This window comes from Globicephala melas, chromosome 16, assembly GCF_963455315.2.
Source record: "Globicephala melas chromosome 16, mGloMel1.2, whole genome shotgun sequence".
NCBI classification, from domain to species: domain Eukaryota; kingdom Metazoa; phylum Chordata; class Mammalia; order Artiodactyla; family Delphinidae; genus Globicephala; species Globicephala melas.
In genome coordinates, this window is record NC_083329.1 from 63,732,859 (window position 1) to 63,751,738 (window position 18,880).

At 37.0% G+C, this 18,880-nt stretch overlaps 1 protein-coding gene across 1 annotated transcript in view; it reads left to right on the plus strand.

The window, feature by feature from the left end:
• The first annotated feature begins 13,681 nt into the window (after positions 1–13,681).
• Positions 13,682–18,880, plus strand: part of DNAJC12 (DnaJ heat shock protein family (Hsp40) member C12) — a 34,356-nt gene continuing 29,157 nt past the window's right edge. Inside the window, exon 1 of the mRNA XM_030862377.2 lies at positions 13,682–13,948. Within this exon, the coding sequence (XP_030718237.1) occupies positions 13,871–13,948 (78 nt within the window). The 5' untranslated portion in view covers positions 13,682–13,870. The remainder of the gene's footprint in view (positions 13,949–18,880) is intronic.

The window sequence follows — 18,880 nt, forward strand, 5'->3', positions numbered from 1 at the left end:
CCACGTCCCTTGCATTGGAAGGGGGATTCTTAACCACTGGATCACCAGGGAAGTCCTTTTTCTCTTTCTTTTAAGGTAAGAAGTGGATTTATTTAGAGAGAAACACTCCACGGAGAGAGTGTAGGCCATCTCAGAAGGTGAGAGGCCCACATGTGCTTAATTTTTGCATAGTCATGTTTATTAATTTTTTTCTATGGCTGCTGAGTTATTTGGTTATGTATAATTTATTTTGATATAAGGAGGAATGGCTGTAGCTTTATCATTTATCATTTCTTCAAAATACGAGACAGTGGTCCCAACATGATTTTTATTACCTTTACCATTAGAGGGAAAAACCCAGGGAACATTAAAAATACACCCTATCATAAGGTGCTGCAACAAGTTTAAATTTTTTAAATTAATTAATTAATTATTTATTTTTGGCTGCGTTGGGCCTTCGTTTCTGCACGTGGGCTTTCTCTAGTTGTGGGGAGCGGGGGCTTCTCTTGTTGCAGAGCATGGGCTCTAGGTGCGTGGGCTTCAGTAGTTGCAGCACGCGGGCTTCAGTAGTTGTGGCTCGTGGGCTCTAGAGCACAGGCTCAGTAGTCGTGGTGCATGGGCTTAGTTACTCTGAGGCACGTGGTATCTTCCCGGACCAGGGATCGAACGCGTGTCCCCTGCATTGCCAGGCGTATTCTTAACCACTGCATCACCAGGGAAGTCCTGCAGCAAGTTTAAAGGTTAGTTTTGGGGAAAAGAGTAGAAATAAATAAGTGCATTCTATTTTTCTCAAAACACATGCTTACCTGTATTAAATAATACTCCAAAAAGGTGCTAATATTTATTAAAATAAGTAATGAAGACTTTTCTAATCAATATACAACTTAAAAAAGAGAATAAATTGTGAAAATGATTTAAAAAATTAAAATGATTGAAGAATTCCCAAATTGAGGAAGTATTATGTATGTTCAAATATAAAGCAAAGTTTTTCCCCAGATCATCCTTTAGAAAAACATGTAGATGCCTCATACTTGTATCCTTACAAAGTTTCTCATACAATGGAAGAATAGCACTATTCTTAAATTAATACAGTTTTTCATAATATAGTATTTTAAATATGTATGTTTAAGTAAATTTAAAAAGTTGAATATTACATGTCATTTGATCATTTTATATATAACTAAATAATGAAATTTAAGTATTACATGTAGGCATTTGACTATTTTATATATAATATATATATTATATTCATATGTAATATGTACAAATATGGCCCTAAACTCATTTTTTGTTTTTGTTTTTGCATTGTCTCATTGGTGAAACTTAGACTTGGCTTTTATTCAGGCCTGGATGATGTATTCTTGCCATTTTGTTATTGTTTGATCAAGGCTTTAGTGCGGATACAGCGGTGCAATATATTAAACTTAAAAGAAGTTCTGAAGTAGAAACATCATTTAGAAAAATGGTGAAAAATACAAGAAGAAATAGCTACATGTTTTACCATATTTGCCTCTAGGCAGAGGGAGGTATGAGGCAAGTCTTCCACTTTTTTGTTAAAAACTTGGAATACTATGTCCTTTAAAAAACCCAAAACTCATGAGGATGTACAACACTGATGTAAATAAAAATTAATTTGAAAACAGGAATGTGAAGTTTGTGTTAGTTTTTATAATAAGAAAAACATGAGGATGTTTGGTTGGGCACTTCCTTTTAAGATTTTCTTTTTCTCTGATTATAAAATCACACTGTAAGCATTTTCATCAAGGGCTTATCAAATTCAACATTTTATGTAAATATATATAAATATATATTTAAATATATATAATTAAGTTATATGGAACATACAATAATACATTAGTTTCAAGTGTACAACATAGTGATTCAATTTTTTTTTTTTCTGCACCGCATGGCTTGCGGCATCTCAGTTCCCCAACCAGGGATTGAACCTGGGCCAAGGCACTGAAAACACTGAATTCTAACCACTAGACCACCAGAGAACTCCCATGATTCGATATACATATACATATTTTTAAACACCAGGTGTTACTATTTTATTTTTTTAATATTTATATATTTATTTTTATTTGGTTGCGCCAAGTCTTAGTTGCAGCACGTGTGTTCCTTAGTTGCGGCTTGGGGGCTCCTTAGTTGTGGCAGGCAAACTATTAGTTGCGGCATGCATGTGGGATCTAGTTCCTTGACCAGGGATCAAACCTAGGCTCCCTGCATTGGGAGAACGGAGTCCTACCTACTGCACCACCAGAGAAGTCCCTCGATATTTTTATACATTATAAAATAATCACCACAATAAGTCCAGTTACCATCCATTACCATGCAAAGTTGTTACAATTTATATTTTTATTTGGGGGATGTGATCTTGTAAGTAAGCCAGTCAGTACTATTATTAAAAAATAACAAAACCTCAAAGGCTTAAAACAAGTTGAGAAGGAGAGTTTTACTGAATTCTGATAGTGACAATACATGTGGAGATATCAAAATGAGGAAAATAACCAGTAATGCTGTGTAAACCTGTAACATCACAATATAAAGGACACCTTCAACTGGGTGCTTATTGAATTGTGAGCTCTTTCTCTTTAATCCTTACCTGTATCCCAAGGGGTGCTGTGAATTGGGGGCACTAAGGAGGGAGGAGCCATTCAGAGCCAAGGTGTCAGATATGTAAGCCACAGTTTAGTAAATAATATGATAGATAATACAATATGATGCAGGTGTAGTCTATTACTAGAATTGCCTAATTCCAGATTTTTGAGGAAAGGAATGAAACCTTTAGTTGATTTTATTCTGTCACATACATTATGCCTACATGGAATAATAACTTTGGTAAAACTCAGTTACAAGATGTAGGGGGAGCAAAGGAAATTATCAGAATTCTTTATTTTTTTAAAGAAGCAAAAACTACAGGTACTTTGTGAGTATATATTCAATAGGCTCTCAGTAAATCCCTACTGACTTACACATGTTAAGTTTCTTTTCTAAAACATGTGCCAACATGAGTGAAAGACCATAAGAACAAGAGGATTCAGTGCAGTATTCTCTGTAAGAGCCGAAGATTGGAAGTGTCTGACACTAAGGAACTGAGATACACACACACACACACACATATATATGTAAATATACTTGTAAATGCAATGACTGCAAAAATGAAACTCTGTTAGCAGTGGTTACCTCAGTTACCTTGGGAAGAAAACTGGGGGCTGGAAGACCAAGGGTGGAGGGACACTTACCTTTCATGCCTACCGTTTTGTACCCTTAAAATTTTGTTCTGACTACAGTCCTGAAGCCTGCAGAAAAAAATCCACATTCACAGAAATGTAGACAAGATGAAAAGGCAGAGGGCTATGTACCAGGTGAAGGAATGAGATAAAACCTCAGAAAAACAACTAAATGAAGTGGAGATAGGCAGTTTTCCAGAAAAAGAATTCAGAATAATGATAGTGAAGATGATCCAGGACCTCGGAAAAAGAATGGAGGCAAAGACCGAGAAGATGCAAGAAATATTTAACAAAGACCTAGAAGAATTAAAGAACAAACAAACAGAGATGAACAATACAATAACTGAAATGAAAACTACACTAGAAGGAATCAATAGAAGAAAAACTGAGGCAGAAGAACGGATAAGTGACCTGGAAGACAGAATGGTGGAATTCACTGCTGCAGAACAGACTAAAGAAAAAAGAATAAAAAGAAATGAAGACAGCCTAAGAGACCTCTGGGACAACATTAAACGCAACATTAGCATTATAGGGGTCCCAGGAGGAGAAGAGAGAAAGGACCAGAGAAAATATTTGAAGAGATTATAGTCGAAAATTTCCCTAACATGGGAAAGGATAGAGCCACCCAAGTCCAGGAAGCACAGCGAGACCCATACAGGAAAAATCCAAAGAGAAACATGCCGAGACACATAATAATCAAATTGGCAAAAATTAAAGACAAGGAAAAATTATTAAAAGCAGCAAGGGAAAAACGACAAATAACATACAAGGGAACTCCTATAAGGTTAACAGCTGATTTCTCACCAGAAACTCTACAAGCCAGAAGGGAGTGGCATGATATACTTAAAGTGATGAAAGGAAAGAACCTACAACCAAGATTACTCTACCTGGCAAGAATCTCATTCAGATTCGATGGAGAAATCAAAAGCTTTACAGACAAGCAAAAGATGAGAATTCAGCACCGCCAAACCAGCTTTACAACAAATGCTAAAGGAACTTCTCTAAGTGGGACACACAAGAAAGGAAAAGGGGGCTTCCCTGGTGGTGCAGTGGTTGAGGGTCCACCTGCCGATGCAGGGGACACGGGTTTGTGCCCCGGTCCGGGAGGATCCCGCGTGCCGTGGAGCGGCTGGGCCCGTGAGCCATGGCTGCTGAGCCTGCGCGTCTGGAGCAGGAGAGGCCACAACAGTGAGAGGCCCACGTACCGCAAAAAAAAAAAAAAAAAAAAAAAAAAAAGAAAGGAAAAGGACCTACAAAAACAAACCCAAAACAATTAAGAAAATGGTCATAGGAACATACATATCGATAATTACCTTAAACGTGAATGGATTAAATGCTCCAACCAAAAGACACAGGTTTGCTGAATGGATACAAAAACAAGACCCATATATATGCTGTCTACAAGAGACCCACTTCAGACCTAGAGACACATACAGACTGAAAGTGAGGGAATGGAAAAAGATATTCCATGCAAATGTAAATCAAAAGAAAGCTGGAGGGCTTCCCTGGTGGCGCAGTGGTTGAGAATCTGCCTGCCAATGCAGGGGACACGGGTTCGAGCCCTGGTCTGGGAAGATCTCACATGCCGCGGAGCAACTAGGCCCGTGAGCCACAACTACTGAGCCTGCGCGTCTGGAGCCTGTGCTCCGCAACAAGAGAGGCCGCGATAGTGAGAGGTCCGCGCACTGCGATGAAGAATGGCCCCCGCTCGCCGCAACTAGAGAAAGCCCTCGCACAGAAACGAAGACCCAACACAGCCAAAAATAAATAAATAAATAAATGTTTAAAAAAAAAAAAAAAAGAAAGAAAGCTGGAGTAGCAATCCTTGTATCAGATAAAATAGACTTTAAAATAAAGAATGCTACAAGAGACAAGAAAGGACACTATGTAATGATCAAGGGATCAATCCAAGAAGAAGATATAACAATTATATATATATATATATATATATATGCACCCAACATAGGTGCACCTCAATACATAAGGCAACTGCTAACAGCTATAAAAGAGAAAATCGACAGTAACACAGTAAGAGTGGGGGCCTTTAACACCGCACTTACACCAATGAACAGATCATCCAAAATGAAAATAAATAAGGAAACACAAGCTTTAAATGACACAATAGACCAGATAGATTTAATTGATATTTATAGGACATTCCATCCAAAACCAGCAGATTACACTTTCTTCTCAAGTACACATGGAACACTCTCCAGGATAGATCACATCTTGGGGCACAAATCAAGCCTCAGGAAATTTAACAAAATTGAAATTATATCAAGCATCTTTTCTGACCACAACGCTATGAGATTAGAAATGAATTACAGGGAAAAAAACGTAAAAAACACAAACACATGGAGGCTAAACAATATGTTGCTAAATTACCAAGAGATCACTGAAGAAATCAAAGAGGAAATCAAAAAATACCTAGAGACAAATGACAATGAAAACACAATGATCCAAAACCTATGGGATGCAGCAAAAGCAGTTCTAAGAGAGAAGTTTATAGCTATACAAGCCTACCTCAAGAAACAAGAAAAATCTCAAATAAACAATTTAACCTTACACCTAAAGGAACTAGAGAAAGAACAAGCAAAACCCAAAGGTAGCAGAAGGAAAGAATTCATAAAGATCAGAGCAGAAATAAATGAAATAGAAACAAAGAAAACAATAGCAAAGATCAATAAAACTAAAAGCTGGTTCTTTGAGAAGATAAACAGAATTGATAAACCATAAGCCAGACTCATCAAGAAAAAGAGGGAGAGAACTCAAATCAATAAAATTAGAAATGAAAAAAGAGAAGTTACAACAGACACCGCAGAAATACAAAGCATCCTAAGAGACTACTACAAACAACTCTATGCCAATAAAATGGACAACCAGGAAGAAATGGACAAATTCTTAGAAAGGTATAACCTTCCAAGACTGAACCAGGAAGAAACAGAAAATATGAACAGACCAATCACAAGGAATGAAATTGAAACTGTGATTACAAATCTTCCAACAAACAAAAGTCCAGGACCAGATGGCTTCACAGGTGAATTCTATCAAACATTTAGAGAAGAGTTAACACTCAGCCTTCTGAAACTCTTCCAAAAAATTATGGAGGAAGGAACACTCCCAAACTCATTCTATGAGGCCACCATCGCCCTGATACCAAAAGCAGACAAAGATACTACAAAACAAAAAATTGCAGACCAATATCACTGATGAACATAGATGCAAAAATCCTCAACAAAATACTAGCAAACAGAATCCAACAACACATTAAAAGGATCATACACCATGATCAAGTGGGATTTATCCCAGGGATGCAAGGTTTCCTCAATATATGCAAATCAATCAATGTGATACACCATATTAACAAATTGAAGAATGAAAACCATATGATCATCTCAGTAGATGCAGAAAAAGCTTTTGACAAAATTCAACACCCATTTATGATAAAAACTCTCCAGAAAGTGGGCATAGAGAGAACCTACCTCAACATAATAAAGGCCATATATGACAAACACACAGCAAACATCATTCTCAATGGTGAAAAACTGAAAGCATTTCCTCTAAGATCAGGAACAAGACAAGGATGTCCACTCTCGCCACTATTATTCAACATAGTTTTGGAACTCCTAGCCACAGCAATCAGAGAAGCAAAAGAAATAAAAGGAATACAAATTGGAAAAGAAGAAGTAACACTGTCACTCTTTGCAGATGACATGATACTATACATAGAGAATCCTAAAGATGCCACCAGAAAACTACTAGAGCTAATCAATGAATTTGGTAAACTTGCAGGATACAAAATTAATGCACAGAAATCTCTTGCATTCCTATACACTAATGATGAAAAATCTGAAAGAGAAATTAAGGAAACACTCCCATTTACCACTGCAACAAAAAGAATAAAATACCTAGGAATAAACATACCTAGGGAGACATAAGACCTGTATGCAGAAAACTATAAGACACTAATGAAAGAAATGAAAGATGATACAAACCGATGGAGAGATATACCATATTCTTGGATTGGAAGAATCAATATTGTGGAAATGACTATACTACCCAAAGCAATCTACAGATTCAATGCAATCCCTATCAAATTACCAATGGCATTTTTTACGGAACTAGAACAAAAAATCTTAAAATTTGTATGGAGACACAAAAGACCCCGAATAGCCAAAGCAGTCTTGAGGGAAAAAAACGGAGCTGGAGGAACCAGACTCCCTGACTTCAGACTATAGTATAATGCTACAGTAATCAAGACAATATGGTACTGGCACAAAAACAGAAACATAGATCAATGGCACAAGATAGAAAGCCCAAAGATAAACCCATGCACCTATGGTCAACTAATCTATGACAAAGGAGGCAGGGATATACAATGGAGAAAAGACAGTCTCTTCAATAAGTGGTGGTGGGAAAACTGGACAGCTACATGTAAAAGAATGAAATTAGAACAATCCCTAACACCGTATGCAAAAATAAACTCAAAATGGATTAGAGACCTAAATGTTAGACCGGACACTATAAAACTCTTGGAGGAAAACATAGGAAGAACACTCTTTGACATAAATCACAGCAAGATCTTTTTTGATCCACCTCCTAGAGTAATGGAAATAAAAACAAAAATAAACAAATGGGCCCTAATGAAACTTCAAATCTTTTGCACAGCAAAGGAAACCATAAACAAGACGAAAAGACAACCCTCAGAATGGGAGAAAATATTTGCAAACGAATCAATGAACAAAGGATTAATCTCCAAAATACATAAACAGCTCATGCAGCTCAATATTAAAAAAACAAACAACCCAATCCAAAAATGGGCAGAAGATGTAAACAGAGATTTCTCCAAAGAAGACATACGGATGGCCAAGAAGCACATGAAAAGCTGCTCAACATCACTAATTATTAGAGAAATGCAAATCAAAACTACAATGAGGTATTACCTCACGCCAGTTAGAATGGGCATCATCAGGGCTTCCCTGGTGGCGTAGTGGTTGAGAGTCCGTCTGCCGATGCAGGGGACATGGGTTCGTGCCCCGGTCTGGGAAGATCCCACATCCCGTGGAGAGGCTAGGCCCGTGAGCCATGGCCACTGAGCCTGCGCGTCCGGAGCCTGTGCTCCGCAACGGGAGAGGCCACAACAGTGAGAGGCCCGCGTACCGCAAAAAAAAAAAAAAAAAAAGAATGGGCATCATCAGAAAATCTCCAAACAACAAATGCTGGAGAGGGTGTGGAGAAAAGGGAACCGTCTTACACTGTTGGTGGGAATGTAAATTGATACATCCACTATGGAGAACAGTATGGAGGTTCCTTAAAAAACTAAAAATAGAATTACCATATGATCCAGCAATCCCACCACTAGGCATATACCCAGAGAAAACCATAATTCAAAAAGACACATGCACCCCAATTTTCATTTCAGCACTATTTACAATAGCCAGGTCATGGAAGCAACCTAAATGCCTATTGACAGATGAATGGATAAAGAAGTGGTACATATATACAACGGAATATTACTCAGCCATAAAAAGGAACAAAATTGGGTCATTTGTTGAGACGTGAATGGATCTAGAGACTGTCATACAGAGTGAAGTAAGTTAGAAAGAGAAAAACAAATATCGTATATTAACGCATATATATGTGGAACTGAGAAAAATGGTACAGATGAACCAGTTTTCAGGGCAGAAATTGAGACACAGATGTAGAGAACAAACGTATGGACACCAAGGGGGGAAGGCGGTGGGGTGGTGGGTATGGTGGTGTGATGAACTGGGAGATTGGGATTGACATGTATACACTGATGTGTATAAAATGGAAGACTAATAAGAACCTGCTATATAAAAAAATAAATAAAATAAAATTCAAAAAAGAAAAAAGCGACAGTATAACATGGGAAGTCTATTCAACACTCTGTAATAACCTAAATGGGAAGAGGATCTGTAGATGAATAGGTATGTATATGTACAAATGAATCAGATTGTATATTCCTAGAACAAGCAATATTGTAATCAAATTACTCTGATAAAAAATTAAAAATAAAAAAAGCGAAAAATAAGTCATGAGACATAAAAAAAAAAAAAAAAGAAAGAATTGCAGGTGTATTAGTCAGGGTTCTCCAGAGAAACCGAACCAATAAGATTTGTGTGTGGATAGAGACAGAGATAGATAGATAGAGAGAGAGAGAGAGAGAGAGAGAGAGAGAGAGAGAACAAAAAAAAATTTTTGTTCTATGTGAATGTAGTGCCCATTAAAAAATAAAATTTAAAATAAAATTCAAAGTCAGGGTTAAACCACATTTGTCATTGTTTTCCAGCTATTCCTTCCTTCAAATGCACACAGCCACCAGATTTAATCTTCATAAAATTTCACTTTTAACATGTCACATGCTTGAGAAACTACAGCAGTTCCCTGTTACCTCCACACTCGCTCAGTGTTCTTGGCCTGATCATCAAGGCTCTCAACATTCTGGCCCAGGGCTCATCTTCAACACTAGTCTTAAAGGCTTTTCAACACATTCTGCTGTAAAGTTGTTTTCCTCACCTTTCCCTGAACATGCTATGGACATTTTCATCTCTCTTCGACAGCTTTTGCATTTTGCCCCTTCCTCCTTTTTTCCATGTAATTTGTGAATGCGTCTATGAATTTCTTTTAAATTTTCCCTCAAAACCACACAATTTAGCATTTGATTATGTAATGTGCTAAAGCTTAATTTGAGTTAATCTTGTGTTCTCAACGAAATTAATTTTCTGGTATGTGAGGTGTGGTGATTAAAGCATAGTCTTATTCAAGGAATAAGGAGCAGGGTTCAGCATTGTTTCCATTGCACTGTGATTCCTGTAAGCAAGGGATCACTCAGAGGAGACAACAATTGGACCTGCCAGTGGCCAAGACCCCTGTGAGACGGGAAGCTCTGCGATGGCAGGATTCATTTCGTTCTTCTATGTCCAACCCACTGCACAGTGTTAGCTGCTTCGAAGGGTGAATAAATTGGCTTATTACATGCAGTAGAGCATGCAACAAACCAAACCAAACCAACTGAAGAACAAATTCTTGAATAGCGCCCTCTGAATTGTCATCTCTACTAAGTCAGTAAATAGCTATGTGATGTTTGGTGTTTTGTAGTTTTTATTGACTTATTTTTTTATATCTTTATTGGATTATAATTGCTTTACAGTGTTGTTAGTTTCTGCTGTACAACAAAGTGAATCAGCTCTATGTATACATATATCCCCATATCCCCTCCCTCTTGAGCCTCCCTCCCACCCTCCCTATCCCACCCCTCTAGGGGGTCACAAAGCATCAAGCTGATCTCCCTGTGCTATGCAGCAGCTTCCCACTAACCGTCCATTTTACATTTGGTAGTGTATACATGAACTGACTTGCTTTTTATTGCTTTTTTCTTATTACTCGAATATTATATGTTTATCTTAGCAAATGTAGATAAGCAAAAAGAATGAAATATATAAAAATAGGTGACCCTGTTACCTAGTGACAATTGGTCTATTTTGGTGTATATGCTTTTGCATATTTTATAAATATACATAACATATACAGATGGTCCCTGACTTACAATGGTTCAGTTTAGGATTTTTCAAGTTAACAATGGTGTAAAAGAGATACGCGTACAGTAGAAACCGTGCTTTGAACTTTGAATTTGGATCTTTTCCCAGGCTAGCGACATGTGGTATGATACTCAATAAGTATTTAATAAGTTACATGAAATATTCAACACTTTATTATAAAATAGGCTTCTGTTAGGTGATTTTTCCCAACTGTAGGCTAATGTAAGTGTTTTGAGCACATTTAAGGTAGGCTAGGCTAAGTTATGGTGTTCAGCAATTTAGGTGGGTTAAAAGCATTTTTGACTTAGGATGGGTTTATCGTGTTGTAACCCCACGGTAAGGGGTCAAGGAAGATCTGTATATTTACAAAACAGGAATCATACCATACTTCTAAAACTTAACTTTTATATTTTCTTCCTTTTTAAATTATACCCAATCATGTGCATAAGTCTCAATGCTCAGTGAATGTTTACAATAATGCATATTGTTTGTAACCTTTTTATTCATCTGACAATGTGTGAACGTTTCCCAGGCATTAAATATTTTTCTATATCATTTAAAATGACTACACGGTGTACTACTGTGGATCATTATTTAAATGATTGTTGGACATTTAATTTTCCTAAAAAATTTTCATTATTGTAACTGTGTTTTGGTAAAGATAACCAGCTGTATCTTTGTACACATTCTTGATTATAATCTTTGCATAAATTCCTAGGTATGGAATTGCCTAGACAATATTATGTAAAATTCTGACTTTTGAAAGCGAATTTCCATTTCAGAAAGGATGTACCAGTTTCTTCTGCTGCCAGTAGATTTTTCTTTTAAATATTCATTTATTTATTTGTCTGTGCCTGTTCTTAGTTGCAGCACGTGTGATCTTCGTTTTGGCATGCGGGATCTTAGTTGAGGAATGTGGGATCTAGCTCCCTGACCAGGGATCAGACCCAGGCTCCCTGCATTGGGAGTGCGGAGACTTAGTCACTGAACCACCAGGGAAGTCCCCTGTTGCCAGCAGATGTTGAATGTGTCTAGGACTCTTTACTAACCTTAATATGCAGAAGGTGAGAACAATATTGGTCTAGGAAAAGAGCCTTCCATTGCATTTAATAAAACATGAGTGGCTGCTTTACCAAAATTCCTTTCTTAATCATCTTTTCTCTTTGTTCTTTAGAACAACATCAAAGCATTGTCCTGCCTGTTCTCAGGATAGAGAGTAATGGCAGCAAACTTTTTTTTCTGGGCAAGGTTGTCTAGTGTTCGAGGGATATAACTTTTCTTTTTGATTGTGGTAAAGTATATATAACAAAAAATTTACCATTTTAAGCGTACAGTTCAATGGCATTAAGAACATTCACACTGTTGTGCAACCATCATGCCCATCCAACTCCAGGACATTTTTCATCTTCCCAAACTGAAACTCCATACCCATTAAACAGTAACTCCCCATTTGTCCCTCCCCCCAGCCTCCTGGTAACCTCTCTTTTTCTTTCTGTTTCTATGAATTTGACTACTCTATGTATCTCATATAAGTGAAACCATACAGAATTTGTCTTTTGTGATTGGTTTATTTCACTTAGCATGTCTTCAAGGTTCATCCATGTAGCATGTGTCAGAATTTCCTTCCCTTTTAAGGCTGAATAATATCCCATTGTATGTATATACCACATTTTGTTTATTCTTCTGTTAATGGACACTTCGGTTGCTTCTACGTCTTGGCTATCGTGAATAGTGATGCTATGATTATGGGTGTACAAATATCTGTTTGAGTTCCTTTTTTCAATTCTTTTGGGTATACCAGAAGTGGAATTGCTGGATCATATGGTAATTCTATGTTTAATTTGTTGAGGAATCACCACTGTTTTTCACAGCTGTAACTTCATATCCTTTTAAGGCCATTTGTTAGTTATTCTGGTCAGGATTTTGGGATGCCCAAATGGGCCTCCAAATACCTCAAGGGTTGTGAAATTTCCAAAACAAAATTTGTACTTCGTTTTAAAATTCCACACCAAACTTTCAGCAAGAAATGATATATAATGACGGATTAGTAAAAATGGGACTTCAGTGATTTCTCTTTAGAAATAAACCTTAAAAAATGTATATTGGTGAGCTCAATGAAAAAGTATTTCTTTAAGGCAATAGTTTATGGAGGCATTTAAAGGGTTAAGGCAGTTAAAATGTATCCCTGACCACTCACTGTCTTCTCTAAATCCTGCATTTCTTAGGGCCACAGTGAGCTGAAATACAGGCACCCTGGACCCACCCTAGGCCAGACACACTCCTGAGTGTGGAGAGAGCCAGCCCAGGAGAAATGGCACAGTGATCAGACCCCAGTCATCATACAGTTCTCCTTCCCACTGGCACATTTTATTTCCTTTGTGACACAAATCACTATTTTAAATAATCCTCTTTGTTTGCATGTGTCTTGTCTGCCTCCCTCTGTCAGAATGTAAGCTCCCTAAAAACAGAGACTTGTTTACCACACCTTTTTCTACAATTGTGCTGAATATAAAATAGGTCCTCAATAAATATTTATTGAATGAATAGATTGTCAAATGAATACAAACTTGCTTTCTTAGTCTATTTCTTTCTACTCTTAAACTATTTTAAAACTTAGGAAATACTGTAAACACTCAGAAAAGCGCCTACTACTCATGTTTAACAAATCCTAAGATTTTACCATAATGCTTCAATTTTTTTTCTATCCCTTAAAAAAAATGGAAAAAGATAAAAATATATAGGAGATGAAGAGATGGCCAATTTGGGGAGTGTGTAAAAATGGACAGTCTTTGTCGACTCATGAGAGAAATGGTTCATCTACGTCGCTTACATAAATTCAAACTACAGATCCCAGGCAGCACTGCAACAGTTCTGCTCGTGGGCTATTCTTTTCTCTTGTATAAACAGCCAATGAAAGGTAGAGTTTACAAAGGTCTAGGATGACATCTGGTGTGTTGACTGTGGCCAGACTTAAATCTAGTTATTGTCGTTTGGAACGCGCAGCTGTAAACCAGACCTCATAGAGCTTTTCCTGTTAATTCGCAGTTCATTGTGCCTCTTGTTTCAGAGGGAAGAAAAGCTGATTTAGTAATCTAAATGGACGCGATACTGAATTACAGGTTGGAAGACAGTGAAGATTACTACACGTTACTGGGATGTGATGAACTGTCTTCGGTAAGGCAGTGAATAATGCCGTTCTTTTTCACAACAGTATTTCAAGTTTTTATTTAAGGTTTTAATTTGGAACTTACGTTGCCTAAAAATCTAATCTTGTATTATTTTAAAGCACTTTTGGCTCAGAGAAAGTTAAGGACTTAAATATGTGCTGGGTCTTTACTTGAATAATGTCCTTTTTCAGTTTTATGGAAGCTTCTGATTGAATATGTGTATTCTGTCACATGGCCATAGACTCTATTTCAAATATACTAAAAATACATATTTGAAATTTAATTCTAATTGCTATTGGCGTGTTTCATAGTATACATAAGCTATTTCTTTATTATGGCAATTTACACTGTAATTGAGATGAGATGTAATTTTCTAGCAATTAGTGATTTTAAAATCTTTTATTAAAATATGTACTTTTATGTGAGTAGTTAAATTATATAAACCAAGAAACATCGTTTTATGTTAATATTTCAAATTGTGTGAGAGGAATTACTTCTTTAAAGTCTGGCTTCTGAAACAAAATGTGTGAAAACTCTATAATTGTTCACTTGATCTATAATGGAACAATGTTTTTAAAGGTCCCCGTAGATAATTATAAAGGTTGTAAAAGTTTTTTAAATTATGGAAAGCTCATTTATAATTCTACCTCCCAAGGGTAACACTATTAATGTCTGGTATATTAATCACCAGTCTTTTTCCTATATATATATTTTTGAAGACAAGTTTGCTTTTTATCTGTTAACATTATAACAAGGATTTCTCCAGGCTACTAAAGATTCTTCATATATGTGTTAATGATTGCATATTTCATTTTACTATTGTACCACAATTGGTTATTCTCTTATTGTTAAACATTTCATTTATTTACAGTTTTTTAATATTTTAAATATTGAGATGAATATGAAATATATTTCAATTATATTATTAAATATGTTCATATTATTTTATATTTATATAACAAGTATTAAAATATTTATTTTATTTTATTACTAAAATATAGCCATTAATATTAAAATATTTTAAAGCAAATTATTTTTCTATTCATCTGTTTCATAAGGCTGGAGTTAAGTAATAAAATGTACTTCATTTTGTTTGGAGAATAGAATAATATTGGACACAAGGGATTATCTCTAATTTCGTCACCCTGAGGAAGTTATCTTAGGTTCCTTGTAGTTAAACACACTTAGAGCAACTGAGAAAGCTTATTATGTGTTATTCATACTTTGGATTATACTCTTGCCAGATAATTTTTGAAGGAACTATCTGAATCAAAGGAACATAATTTAATTTGAAAAGTTTCACGATTTGGATTTATAAAAAATATTGTCATGCTAGGTTATAAAGGTTGTAATAGCCCCTTAATAAATCTCTTGACCCTTTAGTCAGTCTTTTGTAGTTATGTTATTGTCTTTTCAATCTTTCCACAAAGAAAGATTAGTCTTGAATAGACTACGGTGTATACCGTAGCATATATTAAAAGGAGAATAAAAGCATTGTCTTGACATTCCTTCTTCCGGATGTATTTTACTAATCCTGTCAATGGCATAGCATGTGTAGGTAACAGTCATTTATTTAAAATGCAATGACCTGTCACAATTTTGTCGATTCTTTTTATATATATCTTCCCCCGTGCCCCACCTTTTTTTTTGTTTGTTTTGGCCACACCGCTCGGCTTGCGGGATCTTAGTTCCCTGACCAGGGATCAAACCCGTGCCTCCTGCAGTGGAAGGGCGGAGTCCTGACCACTGGACTTCCAGGGAATTCCCCTCTCCCCTCTTTTTATATGTATCCTTCTCACTGAAAAATATTTTAATGCCTTTTTTTGAGTATTACTATGACATTTCCTTTACTTAAATTGTGTTGCATGGATTTTCTTTACTTCAAATATTCCTTGATCTGATGCTCTAAAAAAATTAACCAGAACTGTTCCTATCCAAGAGCAATTTAGCAGTTATAATTTCAAAGCAGCTTGATATTTCGATTCCACTTACAACAATTGAGTTAGATACACACATAATTCTTTGCTTTAGTATACAGTTCTTACATTTTAAAGCGTGTGTTGGAAATTAATTAAATGACATATATGAGGCCATGGGAGGATTTCCATGCTGCTGAGTAGGAAACAAATACCCCCTGTTCAAAAACATTTACTGAAATTTGAGCCCAAATCAGTTAGCTTTTTCTCCCTAAATCAGATTTTACATAGACGCATGCTATGAAATCTTCTGAAGTCCTTATTGATGCATATACCACACACTAGTGGTGTAAGGCAGCCTCTTGGGTGTGGATCTTAATTAATTTTTTAATATCTGGTCAACATTTCAGTAGTAATAAGACTTTCTCATTTCAAGATTTCATGGACTTGAAAACTGAGCATAAACTCAATAAATAGAAACACCTATTTTTTTTCTAGTTCTCTTTCTTATTGACTTCAGACCACTTGGGTTTAAATCTTAACCATTTATTGGCTATGTGACCTTGGGAAAATTATTTCACTTTCCTATGGCTGGGTTTCCTAATCTGCAAATGGGGATAATAATAGTACTCACCTCATGGAGGTGTTGTTGGGATTAAATGAGACATGATACATAAGGTGCTTAGAATGGTGCCTGGCATATAGTAAATTGTCGTGGTTGAGGGAGTTGTTTTGGCCTCACAGTAATAATGTACACTTGGAACTTCATAAATTCATTCTATTCTATTTTTTTAAAATCAATTAATTAATTTTTGGCTGCGTTGGGTCTTCGTTGCTGCGCATGGGCTCTCTCTAGTTGCTGCAGGAGGGGGCTACTCTTCCTTGTGGTGCACGAGCTTCTCATTGCAGTGGCTTCTCTTGTTGCAGAGCACGGGCTCTAGGTGTGCAGGCTTCAGTAGTTGTAGCTCGCGGGCTCTAGAGCACAGGCTCAGTAGTTGTGGTTCACGGGCTTAGTTGCTCCGAGGCATGTGGGATCTTCCAGGGCTCGAACCTGTGTCCCCTGCATTGGCAGGCGGATTCTTAACCACTGCACCACCAGGGAAGTCCCCATTCTATTCTATAATTCGCATTATTTTTAAAATATTTTATTTTGAAATGATTTTTAATAGAAGTTTTTGAAGAGCAATTTTTAGGTTCATAGCAAAATGGAGGGCAAGATACAGAGATTTCCTATATACCTGCCCCCTCCACTGATGCATAGCTTCTCCCATTATCCACATTCCCACCAGAGTTACAACTGATGAACCTACATTGACACATCATCATCACCCAAAGTCTATAGTTTACATTATGGTTCACTCTTGGGTTTGTACTTTCTGTGGGTTTGGACAAGTGTATAATGACATTTATCCACCTTATCATAGTGTATCATAGAGAGTAGTTTCTCTGCTCCAAAAATCCTCTGTGCGCCATCTATACTGGAATAATTTTTGGCTTACAGAAAAGTTGCAAACATAATAGAGTTCTTGTATACACTTCACCCAGCTTCCTTAATGTTAACATCATATTTAATGGTAGTACCATTATCAAAATCAGAAAATTAACATTGGTACAATAGTATTAACTCAACCAGTGGTCATCAAGCATTTTTTGTAAAGGACCAGATAGACAGGGTCAGCACTAGGATGAGGCAAGCAGAGTGCTTATGATGCAAAATTTAAGGAGGCACTAACTCTCAGGGTTTCTGCAAGTGCAGAGACCTGAGAGAGAGTGAGTACTTCCTTAAACCCAGGTGTCCTGCTTGTCTTTTTTTTTTTTTTTTTTTTTTTTTGCGTGTGTGGCAAGCGGGATCTTTGTTCCCTGACCAGGGATCGAACCCATGTCCCCTGCATTGGGAACGCAGAGTCTTAACTGCTGGACCGCCACGGAAGTCCCTGTGTGTGTCCTCTTGGTGCTGACCCTGAGATAGCAAATATTTTAGATTTTGCAGGATTTATGGTCTCTGCCACAACCACTCAATTTGGCCATTGTGAGAAAGTAGCTATAGATAACATGTAAATGAATGACCATGGCTGTCTTCCAATAAAACTTTATTTTAAAAACAGGTGGGGGCTTCCCTGGTGGCGCAGTGGTTGAGAGTCTGCCTGCCGATGCAGGGGACACGGGTTCGTGCCCCAGTCTGGGAACATCCTACATGCCACGGAGCCGCTAGGCCCATGAGCCATGGCCGCTGAGCCTGCGCGTCCGGAGCCTGTGCTCCGCAACGGGAGAGGCCACAACAGTGAGAGGCCCGCGCACAGCAAACACAAAAAAACAAAAACAAAACAAAACCCAAAAAAAACAACAAAGAAAAAACAACATGTGGTAGGCCAGACGTGGGCTGTGGGCCAGAGTTAGTCAACCCCTGACCTAAAGTATAGGGCTCCTTCCAATTTCATCAATTTTTCTACTAATGCCCTTTTTCTCTTCCAAGATCCAAGCCAGGATCCTTTATTGTACTTAGTTGTCTGGTTCCCTTAATTTCCTCCAAAATGACAGTTTTTCATATCTTCCTTGTCTTTCAAGACCTGGACACTTTGAAGAGTAGTGGTGAGTTGTTTTGTAGAATGTCCCTCAATTTTGCTTTGCTTGATCTTTTTCCATGATTAGAGTGAGTTTATGTGTTTTTGGAAAGAACACCACAGAAGTGATGGTGTGCCTTTCCCAGTGCATCATTTCAGGGGTACCTGATGTAATATGTCTTATTAACCTTGATCATTTGGTTAAGATGTGTCTGTCAGCTTTCTTCTGCCAGGTTTTTGCAGTGTAGGGTTACTATTTTCCCTTTTGTAGTTAACAAATATATTGGTGACAGTTCTTTGAGACCACAGTGTTTCTCCTCAAACGTTCACCCACTGATTTTAGCATCCTTTAGGGAATCTTGCCTATAAGAGTTACTGTTATGGTGTTTGCCTAATGGTGACTTTCTATTTTCCTCATCCGTTTACATTTATTACTTGGAATTCTTCTGTAAAGAAAAGCTA